The sequence below is a fragment of the Pan paniscus genome, chromosome 6, assembly GCF_029289425.2.
Source record: "Pan paniscus chromosome 6, NHGRI_mPanPan1-v2.0_pri, whole genome shotgun sequence".
NCBI classification, from domain to species: Eukaryota; Metazoa; Chordata; class Mammalia; order Primates; family Hominidae; genus Pan; species Pan paniscus.
Window position 1 is genome coordinate 36,516,815 of NC_073255.2, and position 27,881 is coordinate 36,544,695.

The 27,881-nt window shown below is 43.7% G+C and overlaps 1 protein-coding gene across 1 annotated transcript in view; it reads right to left on the reverse strand.

The window, feature by feature from the left end:
• PDE1C (phosphodiesterase 1C) overlaps positions 1-27,881 on the reverse strand; it is a 799,595-nt gene that overhangs the window by 80,701 nt on the left and 691,013 nt on the right. Inside the window, exon 19 of the mRNA XM_034963890.3 lies at positions 1,269-1,363. Within this exon, the coding sequence (XP_034819781.2) occupies positions 1,269-1,363 (95 nt within the window). The remainder of the gene's footprint in view (positions 1-1,268; positions 1,364-27,881) is intronic.

The following is a 27,881-nucleotide window of genomic DNA, read 5'->3' on the forward strand; positions in this document are numbered from 1 at the left end:
ACTTCCTTTGTCCCCTGAGGACTTTTTCTGGCCAGGTAAAGCAGAAATTTCATGATTAGCATTATATTTCAATTAAAATAGTTCTCAGAGCATTGTGAACAACTTCCCTCCAAATGAATAATAGTTATATTAAGAAATTAAGGGAGCCAGGTGCAGTGGCTCATGCCTGTAATTCCAACACTTTGGAAAGTCGAGGGGGAGCATCACTTGAACCCAGGAACTCCAGATCAGCCTGGGCAACACAGGGAGACTCTGTCTCCACAAAAAAATTAAAAATAAGCTGGACATGGTGCTGTGCACTGTGGTATCAACTACTCAGGAGGCTGAAGTAGGAGGATTTCATGAGCCCAGGAGGTTGAGGCTGCAGTGAGCTGTGATTGTGCCACTGAATTCCAGCCTGGGCTACAGAGTGAGTCTCTATCTCAGGAAAAAAAGAAACAAAAGAAAAGAAATTAAAAGCATTACAGGGTAGCCCATTCAGAAAGAAGGCTCAAACTAAAAGAGGTTTCTTTAATGGAACTGGCAAAGCAGTTGGCCATTTGTTCATTCTGAAGGCATCTACCAGGAACCCAGGCTACCTGAAATGAGGAGCCCCTAGATGTGCAAGACTTAGCGCTCTTTCAAAAGCTTCACACAAAGCCTTTCTTTAAATCCTAACACCCTTTAAAAGCAGTTGGCTGAGATCACACAGCCAATTTCTAATGCCTAATTATCACTTGAAAAGGCAGAGGCTGGTGTGGAAGGATTGGGGAAGAACCATAAAGGACTCAAGCAGTGTTTCCTTTTAAATGCAATTAAGTGAATTTTCCCTGTGCTGTCCAGGTTGTTTTCTTAAAACAAGGATAGACTGAGATCCCATGTGGTTGTGAAAATAAGTTAGCAAAGCAATTATTTTTGCTAGCTGAGAATAAGAGGCTGGTTACATGATGGATTTTGTAGAATCTCTGTCATCCTGTGTAAATGAGGCTCCCTTGCCACTCGTAATTTGTAAGTGTGAAAGTGTTACTCAAAAATCTCCCCAAGGCAGGGAGTGAATGCGCAGAAGATGCATGAACTGAGAATATACTCTGCCAGTTTTCCTGGACAGGCAATTGCCTTTGAACTTGCTATAATATATTATGTCTGCAGAATTCAGAACATTATAATGGCCTTCATTCTTGACCCAAAAATCAGGGCAGAACACTCTCCACAAGTAAATGTATTTATGGGGAAAACAATGTGTTATTTGAAATGAGCTCTACCTTGGACACTCCAAGCTATCAGCTTACCTTCCTGAAGAAGAAAAGGATAGGTGTATCCTCACCTTCAGTAGCAGGTCCTTCCAGCAAGATGAGACTCCTCCAGGGAAATTGCAGAAGACTTGCTGAGAAGGAACAACAGAAAATAGAAGACAATTTTGCTTATCCTGGAAAACGTGGCTCTTCCATCTGATGTCAAATATGTATTTTGAGCGTGGAACAAAGAGTATAATACAGATCCTCGTGTTCTTATAATTATGTTAGGGTTTCAGAAAAACAGTATATACTTTAATATCCGTCAATCAAATCATATGTATTTTATTTAAAGGTACTACTTAAATAATGCCTTTCAGAAAAGGAAGACTGTGCTCTGAGCCCCTGCATTTGCTCAGTCTTTTTCCCATTTCATCTCATTTGATCCTCAAATTCAATCATGAAAAAACTAAGTACCCAGGGAAGCTGAGATGGAGAGGAAGCCAGGAAGAAACTCAGGTCTCTGAACTCTTAGCCTAGTGCTGTTTATATAGTGTGAAACTATTCTGAAAATAGGGTCCAAAAACACAGGAGGTTAAAGAAGGAGATCATTCCATGATCCAGAAAGAGTAAATTATACAAGTGCTTTCTGATGGTTTTCTCCACCCTCTCTCTCAATTTTTGAATGAGTAAGTATATTAATAAATATGTTCAACTTTCCAGTACTCAAAATTTAATCATTATTCTCAATCCTACGTTTTAAGGAGGTGATAAGGTTATTTTTGTCTTCCCCCGCCCCACTCCATCCTCCATATTATCCATTCTCTATACTGCAATTAAAGTGACCCTTTTCAAACAAATCTGAGCAAGTGGGAGCCCTCCTGAAGATCTTCTCCTTGCTTAGAATAAAGGTAGAGATCTCAAGCCTGGGCCCTGCTTCCCCCCACCCTGCTTTGGATTCCAGTGACATTGGCCTCTGCCATGGCTGGGGACCCTCCTCTCCCTTCCCTCCTACCCATCCCCTACTCTTTGCCCCTCACCACACAGTGAAGATCTGCTCATCCTCTAAAGCTCAGCAAAGTGCCACTTTCTCGAGGAGAAACTCTTTCTTGCCTTCTTAATTAGATCAGGAGAAACCTGATCACAAGCCATGCTAATCTTTTTCTCCATAGTTCCTACCTCTTCTTGTGATCATCCATTTGTATAACTGGTTAGTGTTTGTCTCCTCACTGTTGTGTAAGGTCCATAAACACAGGGATATCAACTGGTTTTGTACCACTTGTCCTTTGTACCTGGCATAGGGTTTACCATGATGTAGATGATCAAAAAATCTACAGTGAGTGGGTGAGTGAATGAATGAATGAATGAATGAATAAAAAGACTTTGTAAGAAGCCAAGCCTAACAGCCTAAGTTTGCCTTACCATTTGCCTAATTGCAGGAACACAAGGTTACTTACTCTGATAATAGACTAGATAGTCGCTATGGAGCCGAACACAAATGTCAGCCACAGGAAGGTGGTCTGCTTCCTAGACCCATTGTCTCCTCTGTGGCACCAGGGAGTCCTCCCAATATGCAGCCCATCTCCCTAAAAACAGTTCCCTGTCCATCAAATCCTCCTACTCTCAGGAGTCAGTAGAGGCAGAGAGAGCAGGGGTCAGCTGCTTGCCCACCTGAGGGCTCTGGTGTCATGGCTTCAGAATGCCATGGCCAGCTGTGTTAGTCCCTTTTCATGCTGCTAATGAAGACATACCCAAGACTGGGAAGAAAAAGAGGTTTAATGGACTTACAGTTCCACATGGCTGGGGAGGCCTCACAATCATGGTGTAAAGCAAGGAGGAGAAAGTCACATTTTACATGGGTGGCAGCAGGCAAAGAGAGAGAGTTTGTGCAGGGGAACTCCTCTTTTTAAAACCATCAGATCTCATGAGACTTATTCACTATCACGAGAACAGCAAGGGAAAGACCTGTCCCCGAGATTCAATTACCTCCCACCAGGTCCCTCCCACAACATGTGGGAATTCAAGATGAGATTTGGGGGGGACACAGCCAAACCATATCATTCTGCCCCAACCCCTCCCAAATCTCATGTCCTCACATTTCAAAACCAATCATGTCTTTTCAACAGTACCCCAAAGTCTTAGCTCATTTCTGCATTAACTCAAAAGTCGACAGTCCAAAGTCTCATCTGGGACAAGGCAAGTCCCTTCTGCCTATGAGCCTGTAAAATCAAAAGCAAGCTAGGTACTTCCTGGATACAATGGGGATACAGGTATTGGGTAAATACAGCCATTCCAAATGGGAGAAATTGGCCAAAACAAAGGTGCTCCAGGGCCCATGCAAGTCCCAAAACCAGCAGGGCAGTCAAATCTTAAAGCTCCAAAATAATCTCCTTTGACTCCGTGTCTCACATCCAGGTCACGCTGATGCAAGAGGTGGGCTCCCATGGCCTTGGGCAGCTCTGCCCTGTGGCTTTGCAGGGTATAGACCCCCTGGCTGCTTTCACAGTCTGGCGTCGAGTGTCTGCAGCTTTTCCAGGTGGATGGTGCAAGCTGTCAGTGGATCTACCATTCTGGGGTCTGGAGGACAGTGGCCCTCTTCCCACAGCTCTACTAGGTGGTACCCCAGTAGGGGCACTGTGTTGGGGCTCCAACCCCACATTTCCCTTGTGCACCACCCTAGCAGGGGTTCTCCATGAGGACTCCACCCCTGCACAAACTTCTGCCTGGGCATCCAGGCATTTCCATGTATCCTCTCAAATCTAGGTGGCAGTTCCCAAACCCCAATTCTTGACTTCTGTGCACTCGCAGGCTCAACACCATGTGGAAGCTGCCAAGGCTTGGGGCTTGCACTCTCTGAAGCCACAGCCTGAGCTGTATCTTGGCCCTTTTTAGTCATGGCTGGAGAGGCTGGGATGCAGAGCACCAAGTCCCTAGACTGCACACAGCAGAGGGACCCTGGGTCTTTCCCACAAAACCATTTTTCCTTCCTACGTCTCCAAACCTGTGAGATGACGGGTGCTGCAAAGGTCTCTGACATGCCCTAGAGACATTTTCCCCATTGTTTTGGTAGTTAACATTTGGCTCCTCATTACTTGTGTAAATTTCTGCAGCTGGCTTGAATTTCTTCTAAGAAAATAGGATTTTCTATTGTCAGGCTGCAAAATTTCCAAACTTTTATGCATTTCCCTTTTAAAACTGAATGCTTTTAACAGCACCCAAGTCACCCCTTGAATGCTTTGCTGCTTAGAAATTTCTTCTGCCAGATATTGTAAATAATCTCTCTCAAGTTCAAAGTTCCACAAATCTCTAGGGCAGGGGTAAAATGCCACCAGTCTCTTTGCTAAAACATAACAAGAGTCACCTTTCCTCCAGTTCCCAACTAGTTCCTCATCTCCATCTCAGACCACCTTGGACTGGATTTCATTGTCTATATAATTATCGTCATTTTGTTCAAAGTCATTCAAAAGTCTCTAGGAAGTTCCAAACTTTCCCACATTTTCCTGTCTTCTTCTGAGCCATCCAAACTGTTCCAACCCCTACCTGTTACCCAGTTCCAAAGTCACTTCCACACTTTCGGGTGTCTTTTCGTCAGTGCCCCACTCTACTAGTACCAACTTACTGTATTAGTCTGTTTTCATGCTACTGATAAAGACATACCCAAGACTGGGAAGAAAAAGAAGTTTAATGGACTTGCAGTTTCACATGGCTGGGGAGGCCTGGCAATCATGGCAGAAGGCAAAGAGGAGCAAGCCATGTCTTACATTGGATGGCCACAGGCAAAGAGAATTTCTGCAGGGGAACTCCTCTTTATAAAACTGTCAGATCTCATGAGACTTATTCATGATCACAAGAACAGCATGGGAAAGACCTGTCCCCATGATTCAATTACCTCCCACCAGGTCCCTCCCACAACACGTTGGAATTCAAGATGAGATTTGGATGGGGACACAGCCAAACCATATCACTAGCCAAGATGAGGACCTCACAGATGCTGAAGTTGGGGAGCTTCACTATAAGAGGTATGGGGCAGGGGGTGCTGTCCTTTGGCATCTAAGGCATCTGCTTTATAAGATGCTGGATTATCACCCTATGTTCTCACCCAATTGGTTATGTAGCATGAGGGAAAAAAGCCAATCATCGCTGATATTTGAGAACTAACCTAATGACAAAAGAAAAACAAATTGTTGGGTTCATCATGTAAAAATATTCCAACAATTGTAATCATTTGTGGAACTATTTATTATTAACAATATGTATTATTATTGTTATTATTGCAATAGCAATTAGGTTCCTCATTAATTATATGTAAAGGCCTTTTTTTTTTTTTTTTGAGAAAAAGTCTTTCTCTGTCACCCAGAGCAGAGTGCAGTAGCACAATCTCAGCTCACTGCAACCTCTGCCTCCCAGATTCAAGCGATTCTCCTGCCTCAGCCTCCTGAGTAGCTGGGATTACATGTGCCCAGCACCACGCCCAGCTAACTTTTGTATTTTTAGTAGAGATGGGGTTTCGCCATATTGGCCAGGCTGGTCTCAAACTCTTGACCTCAAGTGATCTGCCTGCCTTGGTCTCCCAAAGTGCTGGGATTACAGGTGTGAGCCACGGCACCCAGCCTGTAAAGGCATTTTTGTCCAATTTCTTTTCTAATCATAGAATAACCCTCTCTGTATTTTGAGTCTGTCTTCTCCATGTGTTGACATTATAGCCCAGATGCTCACAGCTTATGCCGGGCAACCTTGAACTAGTAGATGTAACTTTCATTCTTCTTGACCTTGGGCCTACAGAGTTTTCTTCCATCCCATTGGCTATAACCCATAGTCCTGTGCATTTTAGAGTTCTGAGAATAAATGTCCCCTTGTGCACTAAATACCTTAACAAGCTGAGGTAAACAGGTATGAGACTCATCAGTACCTAAATCATCCCTACTGTTCCATGGGACTTCTAAGAGAGTCTGCTGGTAGTGTGGCATTAAGGACCCTGTGCCTACTTGTGCATAGCCCATGCCTACTTGTGCATAGGTCTTAGAAGAATTTGTATTTGCCATGAGTTTTGCTGGGACCTCCTGTTACAAAGATCCCTGATCTTTTGATGGTTTTGCTGGACAGCTAAGGACCAACTGCGTGCCTCATTGCTGTTATCCTGGCAACCATCCTTTGTTCTTTGGTGTCTTTGTGGCTGGATCCAGGGCTGATTAAGGTGAGGCAAGTGAGGTGTCTGTGGTGCAAAGTGGAAGGAGGTGCTCATGTTCAGGGGCATATAAGTGCTAGCCTTGTCTGACTCACATCTTCCTCTCTCCTAAAATTTTAGTATCTTCCTACCCATCACCTTCCACAGCCTTATTTTCATTCAGTTGCCCAAGTTATTACCTATGGGGCCAGATCCTGCCCACTATGAGCTCTCCAGGTAGAGAGTACTAAGAGTTCTCAAATTGCACAGTTCTAATATGCACAAATATGCAGAGAGAGAGAGAGGGTCAGCTATTACCATGATTTAGTTAAATAACACCAGCCCCACAATAATATGGTTCACATTTCAGATACTATAGTATCTAATACTGACATACTGATCATATATTAACTGTGAGTAATTACATAAAATATGAATTTTACTGATAGCTCTTCAGTCCATAAATAATTGTGCAATAATAGATGTGCACCATGATCATTGACCACATGTCACTTTTTCCAGAGTCTGAGGGTGAGTGGTCACTATGCATCTGTTATTTAGTTCCTGCACAGACAGCAAACCAAGTAGTTATATTGCTTTCTTGTCTCCTAGTGTTAAACCCATATGGCAGTTTATAAATAATTGAAAGAAGGGATTGGCCACAAAAAGGAAAGCACAGGAAAGAAACAAAAAGTGATAATGCTGAAAGTGAAACTGAAGTAGAAGGTAATGGAACTGAAGTAGAAGACATGGCCACCTGTGGGCATGTTGACACTGCCACCATAGGAGAGACCCTCGCTGCAGAGCCAGAGGAACTTAATGAAGACCAACCTACCAAGATAAATGAGACTGAAAAAAATGAATTTGTTGAGAGGAAGTGACACCAACCAAAATTTCACATAAAAGAGCTCTTAAAGATATTCATGCAAAGCATAAAATATTGGAAGCTGATCCAAACTTGGAAACCTGACAATTTGCCAAGACACAGGAAAGGCACTTGCTCTGTATTGTAAGTTATATGGCAAGAATAAGGTCAATGATCTTCAAGTTACTCTTGATTAGTTTTTGCAAAGAAATAAAACGCTTCAATTCTCAATGCCTCTAAAATTTTAAATTACAAGTTACAATGTACTAAACATAATTTTTACTATTTTGAATTTCTTTATACATTTATTTAAAAAGTTAGTGAATGTTTAATATTTTCATAAAAATTTTTAAGATCACAGAACAATGGTAATTTTTCCAATGGATTATTAAGGTCACTTTGCACAGTTTCAGCTTGAACTATCCTATTTAACAGTCCCAAAATACCATGCAAAGCAAAGGTTGCCTGCCTTTAGCCTTGGGAGCCAAGCCAGAGTGTGTGAATGTTTGCCCTTGGGTGGGGGGCAGAAGGGAAGGTAGGGGAAGATTGCATCTCATCAGTGGACAGAGAATCCAGAAAGTAAGAAGAAATATTGATTAGAATCCAGAGAATGGGGCCCCAAGTTGGAAGCTAGGAAGCTAACCAATCAGGATAGAGGACAAGGTAGAAAAACAAGAGAGAAAATAAATAAATATTAGTAACAAAAAGACCAAAAATTAAGCAGTTTCTCAATGCATTAGCTATACCAGTTCTGGAGCTAGATATGCCTAAGGCTTTGCTTTTATTCATAGTAATGAATACTTCTCTGCTACAGAGACAGGCCCTTAAAGGATCTAGGGGTCTTTAGGAGTCTATTTCTACTATTTTAAATCCTCTTAATGCGGAAGGAGAGAAGGTGATCTCCGCCCTGGGCCAGTAGTCTAGGACCTGAAATGGACGTCAGAGTCTTCAAAACTGGCTGGTATCTACAGTGGACAGAGCAAATGGAGAAGCAAAGAGAAGAAATGTCACAACCAAATTGCTTTCAAAAATGATGATTTAATACAAGGATATGAGAGTAGGTGAAATAGCAGGTAGCATGGCCTTCTTACCTATGTGACCCCCTGAGGTTCCAGGACTTGGCTTCTGGAGAATATTAATACAGCCCTGGACTGAAAGCATACTCTCGCTGTATGGGATCTTGGTCCCAGAGCACCAGGTGGACTGCACGGTCATGGGCATGGTGGGACCAAAGGAGTCCTTCCCCACAGAACATCCAGCTCCACAGGCTGCATCTTTTTCTGGAACCTCTGGCAACAGGCAGAGGGATAGCCCAGATTGAGACTAGGAGCAAGGCTTGGAAAATGGGCCCACCAGGAGATTGATGGGAGAGACAGAGAACCTCAGGATGCATGGATAGCAGATTGAGAACACTTGGCTCTCCTCTGCTACTCACAGGTCTGAAGACAAGAATGGAAACCACAGTGCATACAAAACCTGGCCCTCTCTGGACATAAGAATTTATTTTGTGACTCCCAGTTAAGCGAAAAACTAGGAAGGCTCCCATCACTGTCTTCCTGGAGTTTGTGGGTAATGGCTCAACTACATCTGAAGGGAAAGGAGGTCAGAGTCTCCAGGCTGCTGTTGGTTTCTCTTTGGGGATATGAGGATCAGCACCAGAGTGCTAGGGGCTGGGTACATGGGGCCCCCATTCATATGTCCCTGTTGCAGGCAAACACTGTGAAATGAAGAGGGGGAATCCCTGTGTACCAACCACCTTCCCATAGGAACTGGGATCCAAAAGGTGGGAACTCAGGGCACACACCTGGCAGCTGGACATGGGTGAATTATTATCATGCATGACCCTCTGCAGCCCTAGTTGCTGCTAGGCACCCAGAGTTTTTCCTGTGCTCATCATAGGTCCTGGGATCACCTCAGGGGGAAGTGTCTGAAACACCCTACAGAGTAAGTAGAGTCAAGGTTGTCTCCTCCCGCATTCTGGAACCAGGATCTTAATACCAAGCAGACCCTCAGTTACCAGCATGGGACTGCCAAACTTCAGCAGTGATGCAGGCAAAGGCAGGCTGAGAGACAGCCAGGACGTTTGAAAGAAGTATCTGAAGATGGAAAAAATAGGAGGTAGGATAGAGGCAGGGGTTGTCTCCAGTGTTACATCCAGGTTGTGCAATCTTGATTGTTGAGATCCCTTCCAATATTTCTTTAACAACCTACCAGAAATGTTTTGACAAGAATGCTTCCTGAAGGTAGTCTGGATTTCTCTCCTCCCTGAACACTCTATGGCTCCCAGCCATCCCTAGTACTCGAGATGGACCTCGCAAGTGAGGACTCCTTAAGTCCTGAGACTTCAGCTTCATTAACTTCCAGGAAAATCTGCCCCTAGCTGGGCCCAAGAGACAGACAGCTGCCTGTCCTGTGAGGGGAAAGGGGCTGCTATAATCCTGAGCAAGTCGACACCTGTTTCCTTTGCTCTTTCAGGAAATTCAAAAAAGGATTTTTTCCACTGTTTTTGCAGCGCAGTCTACATTGTCCTTCAACACTGAGCAGCTGAGTACAACTCTCATTACCCTGGTCAATGCTATTATAATTTATTGGTGCAATGTTCTCACAAGTTCCAGGACACAAAGATCTTTCCTTGACATAATCCCTCCATGCTCTCCCCAGCCACACGATTCTCTCCCCATCCCCTCACAATGCATGGCCGTGTGGCTCTACATTTTGTCCGACAGACAGTAGCTGGAATAAAAATAAATTCCACACATTAATTTAAATAAGCCCATTGGGCAGATAAAGTGTTTGGGCATACCAGTCAATATTCATTGCCTAAAGCTTCTACTCCGAAAGAAACCAGCACCATGGCCAATGCTGCTCTACCCTAGGCTCTTCTATCCCACAGGAAAGCATCTTGTTTCTATTGTCAAATGTTCGGGGGATTCTTTGTTCAAAGGAAATCATACTTAGAAGTCTAATGTGTAGAACACATAAAAGCAGAGGAGCAAAATTGGAATAGGGGAGGTAGCCCCAAGTCTGCACCCACCTTACCGCCCCCCTCAACCACTGCCTTCATCTAATGGCCTTTAAGGAAAGCCCTAGGGCCCTTCAGAGCAGGGTCAGAAAGCACCGCACTAGGTAAGTAGGCAGCTCCGAGCTTCCTTTCCACTGCCTACATCGTAAGCGTCTCGGCTCACACTCAGCCCCAAGCCTCCTGTGTCGAGTGGGATGAGGGTTTTCATTGTGTGGGTAATGTATGGGTTTTAATATTCAAGTTTGCAGTCTCTGTCTTTGATATAACCTGTGCATTTCTGAATAGGAACAATGTCCCTGGCGACTCCTCACTCTGAGCAGCAGCCAAATCTGCAGCCGGTCTCCTATAGAGCAATGCAAAAAGCCAGCAATAAAAAAACTCAATAGCAAATCAACAGGGTGTCGTTCTTGAACAAATGCACATTCATAATTTGTAACTGTGTAGTTATAAATCCCCTCCTAGAGCTTTGCTCTAACGACCCAAAACAGAGGATGCTTTTATTTTTTTCTCCATTTGGGTATTTGGTGAAGGAGCAATGTACATTTGCCAGGAGTACAAATATTGATACTTTTTAGTACCTTAACGCCTTGCCTCAGATGCCATGGAGTTACGAAGAATCAGTGCCTTGTTTTACCAAACACTACCTCTGAAATAAAGTTCTTCTTGGCTGCAGATATAATTTCAGAGAAAAAAAAGAGTATTTTTGATTTGCCACAAGAGGTTTAAAAACATAGGCCCCATCACCAAATCCTCAGTGGCATGATTGTATGTGTGTATGACTGTATGTGTGTACATCTCAGCCCAAAATGTTCTCTCCAATCAATGTTAACTACATAATGCTTGGCAAAAGGGAGAACATTCCAGGGTCCCTTGTATCTGAAGCTCAGCCCTTATTGAAAGGGGAAAAGGAAGAGGTCAGCAGGAAGACAATTCTAGAGCAGAGATTATGTTCACCATTCAGAAATGATCGACCCTCAACAACAGAGCTCCTGTTATCTTGGTACTTAAGTTAGCAAATGACATTCAATTATTTGGAGCAGCACTGATAATAGAATTCCCTAAAATGACAGAAATGTTCTATGTCTGTGTTGTCCAATACGGTAGACACTAACTACCACACTAACTACTTGAGCACTTGAAATGTGGCTAGTGAGACCAAGGAACAAAAGGTTTAATTTATTTAATTAATTTAACTAGCCACATGTGGGTACTGGCTATTGCATTGGGCAGCACAGATTTGGAACATTAAGACACTAATTTGGGAGGTTGTGGATGGACAAAGAATCAACCATTCAGGCAGTCAGTCTGAGTATATAGAAACCAGAGATTTGAAGTTGCAAGATACCTTAGCATCCTCATGTATCAGAGACAGTAGGGTTTAGGAACTTCATGTTAAATGCTAATCAACATAATGGAATTTGATAGGAGTAATAGCAATACTTGGACACGCTGTCATCAGGAAGTTCAACCCATGTACAACCACCTGCTGAGATGGTTTCAGCCTTGAAAGAGCCAGGCTAAATGTCCAGCCACTTTTGTGGTTGCACAAAGAAGGCTGAACCAAAAGGGGCTGGAAGGAAAATAATATTCCCTGAATATCTACCCTGTACCAGGTGCTTTCACCAAGGGACTCTCATTTTATCTTCACAACAATCCCACTCCCAGAGAGCGGGAAGGAGATAATGTCTCAGAACAGTAAATGCTCAAGACTTAAACAGAGATTAAGTATAACTCTTATGGCTCAAACTCTGGTCATATTTGCACCAGAACCCCTCAGAAGGCATCGTGTCTCTCTTCTGATAAGGGCTTTCTCCAGTGGACCAGCTCCATGTTCGACTCCCTTCTCTTACTTTTTCCCTTCCATTTCTCATCTCCTCCCAATGTGCTTCCATCTCACCCCTGGTGAGCTCAGCTACCCACCCGTTCTCTCCACCCCTGCTGCAAGCTCCAGGCCCCCCATCTTTAGTTGCTATTGCAGGCACCTTGCTCCCACTTCATGCTCAAACACATTGGTTCTGAAACTAAGGTCTTGTCGACCTGACTGCTTTTATGGTCTTTAACTGAAAGTTCTATGTTCTCCTGATATAAAATGTAATAGCAACATTTATTCAACAAATACTTATTGAACACCGGGCTAGACACAAAACAGACAAAGTGGTAAAAATGTAGACAAGGACCTTACCTGCAGAGCTCACAGTTTACTTTTGGACAGCTGTCAAGCAGGAAAGCATTCAATTATGTATTCATACACGCTTATACCGGCTACACTGGGGCTATGAGAGCTTATAACAAGGGAGCCTGACCTATCTGAGGGTGGATGGAGCTGTTAGGAAGATGTGCCTCCAAGGAATGATGTTCCACCTGAGATCTGAAGAATGCACGGGAGCTGACCAGGTGAAGAAGCAGGATGGTGGGAGGGGAGAGCTGTTTCAGGTGGTGGGAAGGGCAGGTGTTAACCCCCTAGGAAGGATCAAGGCTTCTTAGAGGAACTCAGAGTAAGCCAGCATGATTGAAGTGCAGGAAGCAGGGGGATGGTATGAGATGAGGTGGAGGGTCCTTTAAATTAGGAAAGTTCTCAGTCTTTACTGTTTATCCCTCCGGTTCGTTTTCAGTTTTTCTAGGGCTCCTATCACAGAGAATCTGACAATTTTTCTCTCCTGAGTGTGTCATATGTTTTCTCATATCTTCATCCTTTTCTTGTGTCTTCTGGAAAGGATTTCTGGGAGAATTTCTCCACCTGATCTTTTACTTAACTCATTTATTCTTTGCCTTTACTCATTCTGCCCTTCAACTCATCTGTGGAATTCTTCATATCGGCTATTCTATTTTTCTCACCCAATCCTTGTAATAACTGCTCATTCCTGCCTCATGCCACCAACATCCTCAATTTCCTTTCTATGATGCTTATGATAATAAAAATAAGCATAGGATGATTCTTTTAAAATTGTATTCTGCCAGGTCCATTAGATGTACTTCATCTGTGTTAAGTTTTGCAGGCTGACACCTCTTGGTTGGTTGGTTTGTCCTCCTCAGGTACCTTCCCCTTTTCCCATATATGAGTTCATATTCCCTGGGGTGCAAGAGCTAACACAGCTGAGAATTTGTGCCTACGGAACAACTTTGGCCTAAGTCAGGATGGGCCCCCTCCTGATGTTTCAGGGAGTTGGTGGAGCCTGCCTGGCACTCTAGTGTCAACTCAGAGGCACTAAGTTCCATGTGCTGGACCTCCCCAAGTCACTCAGAGCCTGTGAAAATCCCTTTATTGCCAGCAGTGGTTCCCCCTATCCTGTTTGTAATAAGCTGCTCTCAGGATGGACAGACACACCTGGGAGAGGAGGCGGAGTCAGGGCAGTCAGGTCCTTCCACACCTGTTGTCCTCTGGGCCCCACTCCAGCCAGCCCTGAGCCTTCACACTTCCCCACCATGCCAGTGGATGCTGCTTTTATTCTGCTACAGAATGGTTATAAAGTAAGAAATTATTCATATCGGATAATAGGGCTGGGAGAAAAAGGAACACAAAAATTAAGACACTTTTCTTTAGTTAATTCTCGTCTACAGCATCCTGGCCTCTCTGGCTGCTCCTCTCCGCTCCTGACCCCAAATACATACACGCAAATCCACATATGAAGCAAGGTCCTACCACCCTCAGTCTCTCTGAGCATTTCTTACTGCCTTTGCATCATTTTATTAGATTCTTCCACCTCCTTCTTACTTCTATATCATCTCAGGGTCAGGGTCAGGAAAAGAAGCTAAAACCCCACGCTAGCTTGCGATCTATTTATTTTTTATGTCTGAACTCAATGGTACAGATAGAAACAACTTTATATCTGCCCTACCTCTGCTTTCAAATACATTCTGCCTCAGTGCTGTTATCCTGGCAACCATCCTTTGTTCTTTGGTGTCTTTGTGGCTGAATGCAGGGCTGATTAAGGTAAGGCAAGTGAGGTGTCTATGGTGCAAAATGGAAGGAGGTGCCCATGCTTAGGGGCATGGAAGTGCCAGCCTTGTCTGACTGCCATTTTCTGCTCTCCTGAAATTTTAGTGTCTTCCTACCCATCACCTTGCACAACCTTTTGCCCTATCTATGTCCCCTCACCTCTTGATGACAACTTGGAAAGATGCTATGGCTCTCCAAGCACTTCTACTTACAAGAAAAGTCTCAATGTGGTCATTAAGACTGACTTTCAGGCATTAAAATATTTATCCAATATCATCCGAAATTCTGATCTGACAGCCAATCCAAAGCATCTCCCACCTGCTGTCAACCTTATGGGGGAAGGGCATTGATCGTTCTTTCCCGATTCTTGCTCATTCTTTCCTTAGCCCAGTGCCCCACAGCCCAGGCTCTGATTCTTCATAGAAATTATAACTAGAAGTTTCTAGTAGGAAAGACTGAGAAACCTGCTAAAGTGTCTTATGACAGGAAATAGCAGCTCTAAATATCTGCCACATCCAGAGAGCACAATATCCTCTTCAAAACCTTTTTCTTTTCCCAACAGCTTTCTCCAAAATACTTTTCCTCTTGGCCTCTGGACTTTACTCTTTGATAGACATATAAGGTGGGCTATGTGCTAAGGGTTGCAAAACTGTTTTGGGACCGCCCTTTCTGAAAGTCTTATATCGGTGAATTAGCACTCTGGAATGCAAGGGTATGTGCCAAGTATTGTTTTTGCTTTCTTTGTGGAGCCTCAGCCCATACAGAGACAGGAAAATACCATTTAAAAATCCTATGCCATGGGCTACTATATATAAAACACAGGGCATATGGTAAACATTTAAGGGTTCCCTTCATTCCTTTGGACCTAGCACAGACTTGTCTGGGAAAAGTGTAAGCCTTGCCACCCTCATCTCCCACTTGTGTTGCACAGCAACGCCCGCCACCTTGCCACCCGCATCTCCCACTTGTGTTGCACAGCATCCATCTCTCCAGGACCACAGGGGTCTCTGTGGCCTGCACAAAGATGATCCTGATGGCCATCGGGAGGTACTGGTAGGTATGAAGGGAGCTCGCTGTACATTGCTGCTTTCGTCAGCCACAATACAGGCAAAGAACAGTGGCCTTGGCCCTAAAAATGAGTCCTCACAACATGATTTATTGCAATTTCTGGTAAAAGACCATCAAAAGGATGAGACCCAACCAACTTTTTTGGCATGAAAAACTTGTGGCAGCTAAATGGGGCATTTCTTACCAAAAGGAGAGCTACAACTGAGAACTTCCTGAGCTCACCCCAAACATAGACCCTGGGATGGTGATGTTTGTCTACCAAATTATGAAATGCTAGCAGATCACTTTGTCCATTTGGTTCTAAGGACTGTCCATCAGGAGTGAGGGAACGCTCATCAACAATCTTTGAATGTTGAAGTAAAAAGGGATTGGATTGTTATCAGTGCCAGGTTCCTAGTGTGATAAGGTACTATAGCTATGCAAGATGTTACCACTGGGGGAAACTGGGTGAAGGGTATATGGGATTTTCTCATATTACTTCTTACAGCTGCTTATGTATCCACAATTATCTCAAAATTAAAGTTTTTTAAAAAGGATGGGAGATAATCAAGTTTAATGCCTTCTATTTTTTGGTTTGTTTGTTCTTACTGGATTTAGAGTTACATCTAACTACCCTTTACAGGTTACTTTTTCTTACAGAAGCAAAGTCTGTTTTAAAAAAGAGAGAGAGAAAAATCCCAAAAAATAGGAAGAAAAACAAAGGTAGAACAAATTATGCTTATTTCTACTTCATGAATTTGATGATGGTATACATTTTGGTGCATTTGTTTTCACGTGACTTTTACAGAGTTAAAAATAATACTCTTTTTGTTTCTTTGTCTTTTATAGAAATAGGGTCTCACTCCATTGCCTTGGCAGGCGTCCACTGGAATGATCATAGCTGACTGTAGCCTCAAACTCTTGGACCCAAGCATTTCTCCCACTTTAATCTCCCAAGAAGTTGGGACTGCAGGTGTGCACCAACATGATTATTTTTTTTTTAATTTTGTAGAGATGGGGTCTTGGTATGTTGCCCAAGCTTGTCTTGAACTCAAGTGACCATCATACATTGGCCTCCCAAAGTGCTGGGATTATAGGTGGGAGCCACTGCACCTAGCAAAATAATACTCTTAATATTGTACTTTTGTATATTTAATTGTGTATTATGGCTTTTAAAATTAACAATTGAGAAAGAAAACAGCAGCCTCTTATATCGGGGGCTGGCCAGGCATTCACAAGCAGGCCTTGGCATTCTCCTGCCGAACAGGAACAATTTCACAGAACACAACCGTCAGACAAGGCCACTCTGTGTCCATGATATGGACCTAAACAGAAATAAGACCATTCGTAGTCATGTCTGATCACAGACAAAACACAAACATTCTCCAAACCACCAAATAACCAAAGAAAGTATCCCTCATCTTGGCCAATATGAGTGACTGTTGTTTCTCTATCAATTACAGCTTTAGCTTCAGTCTAGTCTTCCCTCCTAGGTAAGATTTATTAAGATGCGGCCAGGCACAGTGGCTCATGCCTGTAATCCCTGCATTTTGGGAGGCTGAGGCAGGTGGATCACCTGAGGTCAGGAGTTCGAGACCAAACAGGCCAACAGGATGAAATCCCATCTCTACTAAAAATACAGAAAATTAGCTGGGTGTGGTGGCAGGTGCCTGTAATCCCAGCTATTCGGGAGGCCTGAGGCAGGAGAATCACTTGAACCCGGGAGGTGGAGGTTGCAGTGAGCCAAGATCATGCCATTGCCCTCCAGCCTGGGCAACAAGAGCAAAACTCTGTCTCAAAAAAGAAAAAATAATTTTTTAAAAAAAGATGCTCAGTCTTAGAATTCCCCTTATTTTCTGGCAGCATCCAATTCAGAACAAAGCCATAGTCCTCAAAGCCCTTTCCAAATAATTCATCGCAAGCCCAAATTCTGTAAGTCCTTTCTAACACCTTACTGAGACTCCCCACATTTCTCTGTGGTGCCCATTCTCCCTTGCTGCAATGAGTAATAAGCTTAGCTTGTTCAACTACAAGTGTGTTTCTGGTGGCCTTTTGCTGGAGGGCATCGAAACAAGATTATAAACATTCAACTGAGCTATGGCACATGCATCTTCATTCTCCTTTTTAATAGTTGCATTATGTTCCATTCAATGAATGGCCCATAGTTCATTTGACTCTAATGATAGACCTTCAGTTATCCTTCAGGTTCTCCATTTTGTAAATACCACTGTGACATGCACCTTCTTACATAAATATTTCTGGTGATTTCCTCAGGTAAAATTAATAGAATTCCCAAGACAAATAGTTGGACATTTTTTGATGCATATTGTCTCTCTCTTCATTTTATAGAGGAGGAAACTGAGAAACAGATGGAAAATGACTAGTCCAAAATCAATAACTATCTAATATCAGGTTCAAGACAAAGATTTCCTGACTCTAAACACAGCTTTCTTTAATTTTTTTAGACTACAATGGGAGATGTGTGCATATAAATCAATAAATTAAGAGTTTCAGCTGGGCACGGTGGCTCATGCCTATAATCACAGCAGTTTGGGAGGCCCAGGCAGGAGGATCACTTGAGGTCAGGAGTTCAAGGCCAGCCTGGATAACATAGTGAAACCTCGTCTTTACTAAAAATACAAAAAAATTAGCCGGGCGTGGTGGCATGCACCTATATTCCTCACTACTCGGGAGGCTGAGGCAGGAGAATCGCTTGAACCTGGGAAGCAGAGGTTGTAGTGAGCTGAGATCTCACCACTCCACTCCAGCTTGGGTGACAGAGCAAGACTCCTTCTCAAAATAAATAAATAAAAGTTTTATGTGATATCCACTTAAGGTTGATTTATAGTCACGGAGATTATAGGGACCCAACATGGGGTAAAGCCTGTGAGCAGTTCTCAGCCATGCTGAGGTTCTCTGAAACCATCTTGCACTCAAGTCTCTCAGGCCACTGCGGACAAGGATCTTTCCTAAGTGCTTTGGGTGCATAGGTCCTGTAGGTACTAATCCTAGAACCTGTGGGCCCAAGGGAGCCTAGAGCTGCCATTTGTCCTCTGGGAAAGAAAACAAGCCAGCATTTCTATAATGGGTAAAGACAACCAGGCCCATAAGGTACAACCAATCAGTCCCAGGGAGACATGAACCTGTTTCTTCCATTGGCTAATAAGAGTCATTCCCGGCCAACCAAATACCCAAAGTAAGAGAAACGCAACATTTGTTTTATCCCCCTCTGTTTTTGCCCATGTTGTTTTGGAAGCTATTTCATAGTCTTTATAGCCAGTTTTCTATTCCTAAGTTCTAGAACTTATATTCATTCATGTGTTTATTCCCTCATTCCTCAGGTATTTGTGGATTGTTTTCCGAGTACTGAGGATATAGAGATAAAATAAGACATGATTCCAGCCTTCCCTGAGTTCACACCATCCTGGAGGAGGCTGTCATGCATATATTGACAGCCTACTCTGCCTAGAGTTAAATATATGTCAGTCCTGGAACCCCAAAAGCAGGAGGTAGAGTTAAGTCCTGCCAGGGAGGTCTTAGAGGAACTCACAGAGGTGACATTTGAGCTTTGCTTTAGTAATTTAGCAAAGAAAGAGTATGGAAAGAAGAAAGAGAACATTTTAGAGCTAAGGCTGAGTAAGCACAAAGAGGGGTGGAAGTGAAAGAATATATTCTGCACCCAATGGGGCTAAATCTTTCCAGTCTAGAGCCCAGACTTCTTGCCTTGTAATCAGGTAAACCTGGTTCAATTTCTGGCTCCATAGTGCAGATGATATTGGACCTTAGGCAGGTGTCTTTACCTCTTTGGAGCCTTGCCTCCCCATCAGAAAAATATAAATGATAAATACAGGCTGTGTTAGGTTATTATGAGGACCAAATGTAAACACAAATGCGTAAGTTTTTAGCACCAGGCCTGGCATTTTAAAAAGCACAAAATAAACAATAAAAGATTTTCAGTAAAAGTTTTGTTTCTTTGTTCTTCCACTTGGGCCTTTCTGGGAAATACCCTGCTCAGAGAACCACAGTGATGAGCCTTGTGTGAGGTTAGCTTAGCTTACATGAATTCCATTTGCTCTTTATCGAAGGCTCTGCTCTGGAAGTAGTCACAAATCTTACAAAAACTCAACTGTTAATACAACACAAGCCTGAAGAGGGGGCACTTACTGAGGACCCAGTGAGAGGAAAAGAGCAAAACGTCTTGCATTGTGTAAAACCTATTTTCCCAGTTGCATTGCATTTTACCCTTTTAAATTTAACAATAGCAGTAAATTTAACTTCAGCATTACCTGCTGACTCTGAATCTAAAGTACCTAGTAGGTGACTCACCTGTTTCTCTCAAGGAAGAGCCACTCACATCAAGTGTATTGGAGAAAGGCAGGGCTACAACCTACCTGATTCACACTGAGAATGTTGACTGCACACCAGGCCCAAATTGTAAGCTTAGTCCAGTAAGGAATCAGGGTCAGGTAATGAAGTGGGTTTGGGGTTAGTGTTGAATCTTGAGAGATCGTCTCCCTTTAACCCAGGATCTGTAACTACTTGGGGCAAGTTTTTCTGATTGAGTCCACTTGGGGAAGCAAAACATTTTAAACTATTCTCAGGAGGCTTCTGTAGACAAAGCATGAAGACATAATTTGAGGGGCCAAATATACTTCCAGGAAGGATACGTGGTATAACAGGGAACTTTGGAATGAGACTCATGGGGTACAAGTATCAGCCCCGTCACTCACTAGCTATGTCTTCTGTGGCAAGTTACTCCACCTCTCTTAGCATCCATGTCTCCATCTGTGCAATGATTTGATGCACCTTCCTCACCTGGTTGATCTGACGAGTAAGTGAGATCATGCATTTAAAGCATCTGGTTCCCCTAGACGTTAATTCAGTCTTGGTTTACCGTCCTTTCCCATCATATTCCTCTTGGTAGCTGCGAACGTGTTTACACTAATTAGGTAGTTCACCAATAGATACTGTGTTGCACAAACCTACACAGCACAGACACACACACTCACATACCCAGATGTCAGCCTTTCAGCTCAAAAGACATATTTCAGGAATGCTGACCTCCATCTCAGTTCTCAGGTTCAGTTTCTGCTCTCTTCCCTCTGCCGTCTCCTCATTCCTGCACCAGACTTCCACGGTCACCTCAGGGCCACTCGTGCTCTGCAGTGTCATCCCAGCCACCCTTCCACTACATCTCAGCCTCTCCAACCTCCCCACTGGAAACTAACCAGGGTGTTTGTCTCAGTCTGATCTGATTCCATCCATCTGAGAATTGCCCCTGTGCAGAATGGGAAAGAAAAGCGGGCCTCCAGGTTAACTTAGTTAAATAAACATTTACTAAATGCCTTTTTATTTTTCTGGTTGCAAAGTGAATCCTACTCTGTGCCAAGTACTTTATTAGGTACTGCAGATATAGAGGTTAAGTCGTTTCTGTCCTTGATGAGCCAGGGAAGATAGTCATGTCAATAAATAAGCACAAGCCTCTGTAATAAATGCAACCATGGCTATGCATCGGAGACACAGAAGTCACACATGAGATAGTCGGGTTTCTTCTGCTTGGAAGGAAGTGAGTGGATGGAAGAAATGTAAAGATAAGATGACAAGTCTGAAAACAGGGTTTGAAGGATGAACAAAAGAGGAAAGCACACTGCAGACAAAGGAAGCAACAAAAAATGGACCTAAAATATCCCAATAAGTCAGAAAAATCTAACTACTGGATCAGAAGACACAAGAAGAGAAGGAGAATCAAACTAGAAAATTACAGATAGGCAAATCATGGAGAGGGGGGCTGGTTCCCAAGCTACGTGCAGGGGGAAGTGACCTTCCTCGCCCCATCAAGAAGAGGCTTTGAATGTATCATGAGAAGGAATGATGCCGTGAGACTTCTGTTGCAGAAGCTCACAGAAGCTGGAGGTGGGGGTGGTATGTTGGGATCAAGCCCTGAGGGAGGCGGGCAGGGAAAATAGGAAGCACACCTCACCAAACTCACAGGAACCTGCAGGACCCATGTAGGTGCCAAAGCGGGGCTGAGGATCAACTGGCCCGTTCATTTAGCTCTTCAGGAGCCCTAGCCAATCACTGGCTAGGAACCACCTCCTCATATCATTAAGTACAACATTGGGGTGAAAGGCAGGGAATTGGCACTTTTTTTGAGAGAGAGAGAGAGAGTCTCGCTCTGTCACCCAGGCTGGAGTGCAGTGGTGTGATCTCAGCTCACTGCAACCTCCGCCTCCCCGGTTCAAATGATTCTCCTGCCTCAGCCTCCTGAGTAGCTGGGATTACAGGCACGTAATCCTAGCCTGGCTAATTTTTGTATTTTTAGTAGAGATGGAATTTCACCATGTTGGTCAGGCTGGTCTCGAACTCCTGACCTCGTGATCCACCCTCCTCGGCCTCCCAAAGTACTGAGATGACAGGCGTGAGCCACTGCGCCTGGCCAGAATTGGCAGTTTTCAATCAGCAGGCAGAATATTTCCAGAAGTTCCTTTTCACTAGCACCCGGGTCTGGTGCCAACCTTCCCCCAGGCTAACCTCTTGCCATCAGGCCAATGTGGCCCATATTCTGGCAGAGGGAGAGGACAGGGTTGAGGAGAGAAGATATTTCTTTCCCAGAGTCCTTGAGTGACTACTTCTGCATGGTTTACCTTTCCTAGTGCTCCAGCACCTCCTCCAGTTCTGACCCTGATAAAGTGGGATGTTACACAGCAGGACTCGCCCCATTGGAAGAGGAAATACTGATGAGGAGGGTGTATCAACCCAGATGGATTGCTTCCCAGAGGACGCCTGCACGCAGATGCTCCCACACCCACTCAGATATTCCCGCTGGTTGTGCGGCCCCGCACAGCCCAGATGCGAGGTGCGGGAGGAGGGGCTTTAGTACTTCATTTTCCTGAGACATTCCCTGGGAAAGCTCTTCCTTCTTCCAATCTTTTCTGCCATTCATTTGTTCTCTTCTTGTGGTGGTACCAGCTGAATTATGGTAAATAACTCATTTTAGGCTATTTTTGAGGGCTTCAGTCATTATTGGACACCACCTGGACATCAATGTCCAGTCATTGTATGGGTCACTTTGGTTAGAATACAGTGCCCAGTTGTTGGACAAGTCTAGGTGTTGCCGTGAAGATTTTTTTTTAGAAGTGAGTGATATTAAAATCTGTAGACTCTGAGTAAAGCACAATGTGGGTGGGCCTCATCCAATTAGTTGTAGGTCTTAAGAGCAAAGACTCAGGTTTCCTGAAGAAGAAATTTGACCTCAGGACTGCAGCATAGAAACTTTGGCTGCGTTTCCAGCATTCCTGGCCTACCCTTTGGATTTCAGACTAGCCAGATTCTACAATCACATAGGCCAATTCCTTTAAATCTTTCTCTCTCTCTCTCTCTCTCTCTCTCCTCTCTTTCTGTGTGTGTGTGTGTGTGTGTGTGTGTGTGTGTGTGTGTGTGTGTGACTGGTCTGCTTCTCTGAAGAACCCTAATACACCAAGACACTTAGAGCTCTTTATTGCCACAATGTGTGTTTGGTCTGCTTTACATTTAACCGTTAATGTTAGGAAAATCAATAATGGTAAACTGTAACCCAAGGGGGACCTCGGGGATTTCTTGACAGTTGTTCTTGGATCTAATTCTTCAAAAGATAGCACTGACTGACGAATTAGGTGAATGAAAAAAGTGATTCATCTGTACATTAAGGCGGGATTGGAAGGTGGTGCTATCATTTTAGGGGAAAATGTCAGGCTGTGAGCTTAGAATTTCCATTCCTAACAGAAAGCTATTCCATAAGGTTGTTCCAATGAAAGAAAAATAGTAAGCATTCTTCCAATGTCTGTTTTCTTTTGTTCCCTGGATCAGGGTTAAAGGTTTTCCCCTAAAGGGCACATACATATTTATGAGCTAAATGGACTCATGGTGCCTAGGTTGTTACCTCTCAAATGGATAGAGACTGAGCACCTCCTTGCCGTCACCTAATACCTCCTTTCCAATCACCTGGGTAACATCTGCAGCCCATGATTGAGGTGGTGGCATTGGGCAGGGATCTCTAATCTTTGATTATGGCTTTGGGAGGCCAATGTCATTGCTGAGCATATTGCACAGTCAACTTGTAGAGGGGATGGTGAGAAGACCAGGGTGGTGAGGTGGTGGTAATTGGGATTCCTAACTCACAAAGCAGTTTCACATTCAGTGTTTTTCTGATGCTCCTATTTATCTCATAGGCAGAGAACAGCCACTATGGCTCCCATTAAGCAGATAAACAGGCTGACGTGCAGAGAATCAGGTGACTTGCCCAAGTTCTCAGAGGCAGTAAGCAGTTATCCTGTCATCAGAATCCAGGCTTTTGCATCTGAATCCTCACACATTGCCATTTATATTCCTGCTGCCTGGAATGCAGTGACACTACATACCCATACATACATATTCCATTACATGCCTTCATCTCTTTTTAAAGTTATTACTAAAACACTGGCCATTAAAAATGCTTCTTTCAGCCGGCACAGTGGCTTATGCCTGTAATCCCAGCACTCTGGGAGGCTGAGGAGGGTGGGTCAACCTGAGGTCAGGAGTTCAACACCAGCCTGGCCAACAGGGCGAAACCCTGTCTTTACTAAAAAAAAACAATACAAAAACATTAGCCAGGCATGGTGGCAGGTGCCTGTAATCCCAGCTACTCGGAAGGCTGAGGCAAGAAGATCGCTTGAACCTGGGAGGCGGAGGTTGCAGTGAGCCGAGATCATGCCACTGCAATCTAGTCTGGGCAACAGAGTGAGACTCTGTTTCAAAGAAAAAAAAATGTTTTTTTCATGCATAAAAACGTTTTGGATCTTAAAGAAGTAATAAAACTACCCCTCCCCCACCACCAAAACTTGATTCAGATGTTTTCAGAAGGCATTTGTTCCACAGCTCTTTACTGAGCACCTAGTATGAGGAAGGCACCGTATGGTGTGATGCCGAGTAACACACAGCCCCTGCCCTGGAAGAGCTGAATCTCACAGGGGAGCTGAGATGTGTGTATGGAATATTAGAATCACATATTTTATATCTGAATGGTCCTAAAGGTTAAAGCGGCTCTAGGGACCCCCTCTTTCATCAGAAAAGGGGCCCCAGAGGTTGGCAACCTGCAAAAGCCACACAGAATTCTAGCAAAAGAGTCTCTTGGCTCCTCGTCCGAAGGTCGGTCCACTTCTCTGCACTGCTGTTGGTTAATATAAGTGAGAGTACATGAAAGCCCCTGCACCAAGGAGCCCTGGGACACCACAGGATATTTTAAATTTCTGAGGGAAATACAGCAGGGATTTCTGAGGGATATTTGTCAGACTCCATGTGAACTAGTAGTTCCAGTTAGCTTCCCATTTCAACATGCACAAAATTCCTTTTGATGATGTCATATCAAGCTGTGTCTTAAAACTGTTTCGTGCCCAAGAGCAATTATCGAAAAAAATCAAAATGGAACAGGAAATAAGGGCGGTGTTGTCCCATCTCATTTCAAGGCTTGAGAAGCTGTGAGGCCCCGGGGCACATATGTCCCATTAGTAAGTAATTGTGGTAATCTAACAAAAAAAAAAATTCTTCTTTATATATGAATAAGTTTTTCATATGGCTGCCAAGTTGTTAGAACATAAAGACTTCAGTTGTTTGGACCTAACAACTTAAAAAGTAGACTAGGAATATCTTTTGGCCTAGAGTTGCTGAGACTATTTTAAAAGTTTAGGGACCTCTGCAAATTGAAGCCTTGCTACTCTAAGTATGGTCCCCCAATCAGCATCTTTTGATGTCACCTGGGAGCTCATTACAAATGCAGAGCCTCCTGCCCCACCCAAATCAGAATTTCATTTTTACAAGATCCATAGGTGATTTCTAAGCACTTGATTAATGTTTGAAAAGGATTGCATAGGCAGGGCGCAGTGGCTCACGCCTGAAATCCCAGCACTTTGGGAGGCTGAGATGGGCGGATCACCTGAGATTGGGAGTTTGAGACCAGCCTGACCAACATGGAGAAACCCTGTCTGTACTAAAGATACAAAATTAGCCAGGCGTGGTGGTGCATGCCTGTAATCCCAGCTACTTGGGAGGCTGAGGCAGGAGAATCGCTTGAACCCGGGAGGCAGAGGTTGCAGTGAGCTGAGATCGTGCCATTGCACTCCAGCCTGGGCAACAAGAGCGAAACTCTGTCTCAAAAAAAAAAAAAAAAAAAAAAAAAAAAAAGCACTGCCTTTAAGTGTCATGGGGGCAGTATAAGCAAACGTCCCAGGCCTGCTATTGCCTCATCAAACCGTACAGAAGGCATCTATCTGCTGAGGTCAGACTTCAGGTCCTGCCCTGGACAGTTAGTAGCTGTGGATCTTAGGTGACATTGTGAACTTTGAATTTCAGTTTCCTCATCTGTCAAGTGAGAATAACAGCTGCTTCTGTCACCTTGGGGTAGTCATAAATGTTAAATGAAATAATGCTTACAAAATAGAATGTCTGCTCCAGAGTAGAAGGTGAAAAAACAACCGTTTCTTTTTCCTTTTGGGTCTGTGGCTCTAGGGCATGTTGTTTGTCTTCTTCTGTGCCTTTGATAGATTATAATTGCAGAAGTGGCGAAATTGTATATACAGTCATCCCTCCGTATCTGTGGGAGATCGGTTTCAGGACCTCCTCCTCATACCCAAATCCAAGGATGCTCAAGTCTCTTATATAAAGCGGCATAGTATTTGCATATAACCTATGCACATCCTCCCATATATGTTACATCATCTCTAGAATACTTATAATACCTAATACAATGCCTACACATTCATGTGGATTCAACAGTGCATTGCTGTGTGCAAATTTTTTTGTGGATTTTTTTTCCCCAAATATTCTCAATCCATAGTTGAGTGAACACAAGGCTGTAGTACCCACAAATACAAAGGGCTGATTGATTGTAGAGTCAGTGGGGAGATGAACGCCCATGAGAACAGCCAAGCACATGCAAACACGCACTCTCGTTCCAGGTCTTGTACCAGCAGGTACTCCCTGGAAATGTGGGCAGGCTTGCCTTAGGGATTTCTTTGTCCCTACAATGAGGCCTGTAGACAGAGAAAAACTGGCTGTGGGCTTGATTTTTAAGTTTTCCAAGGGCAGCCCGAATAATCCTGCCTAATAGACAAGGACACATTCTTCCCTAAGACTGTGAGTTCCCCAAACTGGAGACCCAGGCTCACTCCTACTGGATCCACCCCACACCTAAGGCAGTGCCTGGAGACTGGAAGGGCTCAATATGTGTTTGCTGACTTGAGTGGAATGTACCAAGCCAGCCTCCATTCTTCTCTATCCTGGGGAACCTTGGTCCAACAGTGTGGCTTTTTTCCCTGCACACCACCGCCACCTGCAGGAAAAATTGTCACATTGCAGTTGCTTGCTAATGCTAGCTAGAGCCTTTAATACTTGGGAAACACTGATTTGGAATCTGCGTATTCAATGTGTTGTGATCCTTCATGCAAGGTTGAGGTTTATTTCTGCCTGGCAAAATGTTTTTTTCTCACAGATAAAAATGTTATAGAGTTAATGCTATGGGTGCACAAAAAAGGAGACATGGTATTCCAAATTATGAGAATCCCTCGTGTGGGGGGAGGCTCAGTGTAAAATGAGGTGGGGAGGCCGAATCAAGTTTCCTTCAGGCATCTGCAAAGTAGCCACTTAATGCAGTTGATGTTCTAATTACAAACTAGTTGTTCATTAAAACAACTCTTCTAATTCTTTTTTTCCCCCTTTAAAAAAAAACAAAACAAAACAGAGTCTCACTCTGTCACCCAGGCTGGAGTGCAGTGGTGTGATCATGGCTCACTGCAGCCTTGACTCCTGGGCTCAGGTGATTCTCCTGCCTCAGTGTCCCAAATAGCTGGGACTACAGGCATGCACCACCACACCAGGCTAATTTTATTTTATTCCTTTTTTTTTTTTTTTTTTTTTTTTTGTAGAGATGGTATCTCACTTTGTTGAGCAAGCTGACCTTGAACTCCTGGCCTCAAACAATCCTCCCACCTCAGCTTCCCAAAGTGCTTGCATTACAGGTGTGAGCCACCATACCCCACCAACTCTTCTAATTCTAACCATAGCTATAGAAAAAAATATATAGATAAATGAATACCACCACCATTAACCTAGTTTGGTCTCTTTGCTTCATATACAATAAAAGTGTTTCTTTTGAAACCCAGAATCAAAAATGTAGATTTTCAGTAGTTCAGACTGACATGCCAACATAAGTCTGAATTCACTCTCAAATATAAAACATTGCCTCTACTCCAAGATATTGTAGTGTAGAAAAGTAAGTCCAGGCTGGGTGCAGTGGCTCATGCCTGTAATGCCAGCACTTGGGGAGGCTGAAGTGGGTGGATCACCTGAGGTCAGGAGTTCGAGACCAGCCTGGCAAACATGGTGAAATCCTGTCTCTACTAAAAATACAAAAATTAGCTGGGTGTGGTGGTGGGTGCCTGTAATCCCAGCTACTCGGGAGGCCAAGGCAGGAGAATTGCTTGAATTGGGAGGTGGAGGTTGCAGTGAGCCAAGATCGCACCATTGCACTCCAGCCTGGGTGACAGAGCGACACTCCATCTCAAAAAAAAAAAAAAAAAAAAAAAAAGTCCATTTCTTCTGCAATAACCATTCAAAAACACTCTAGT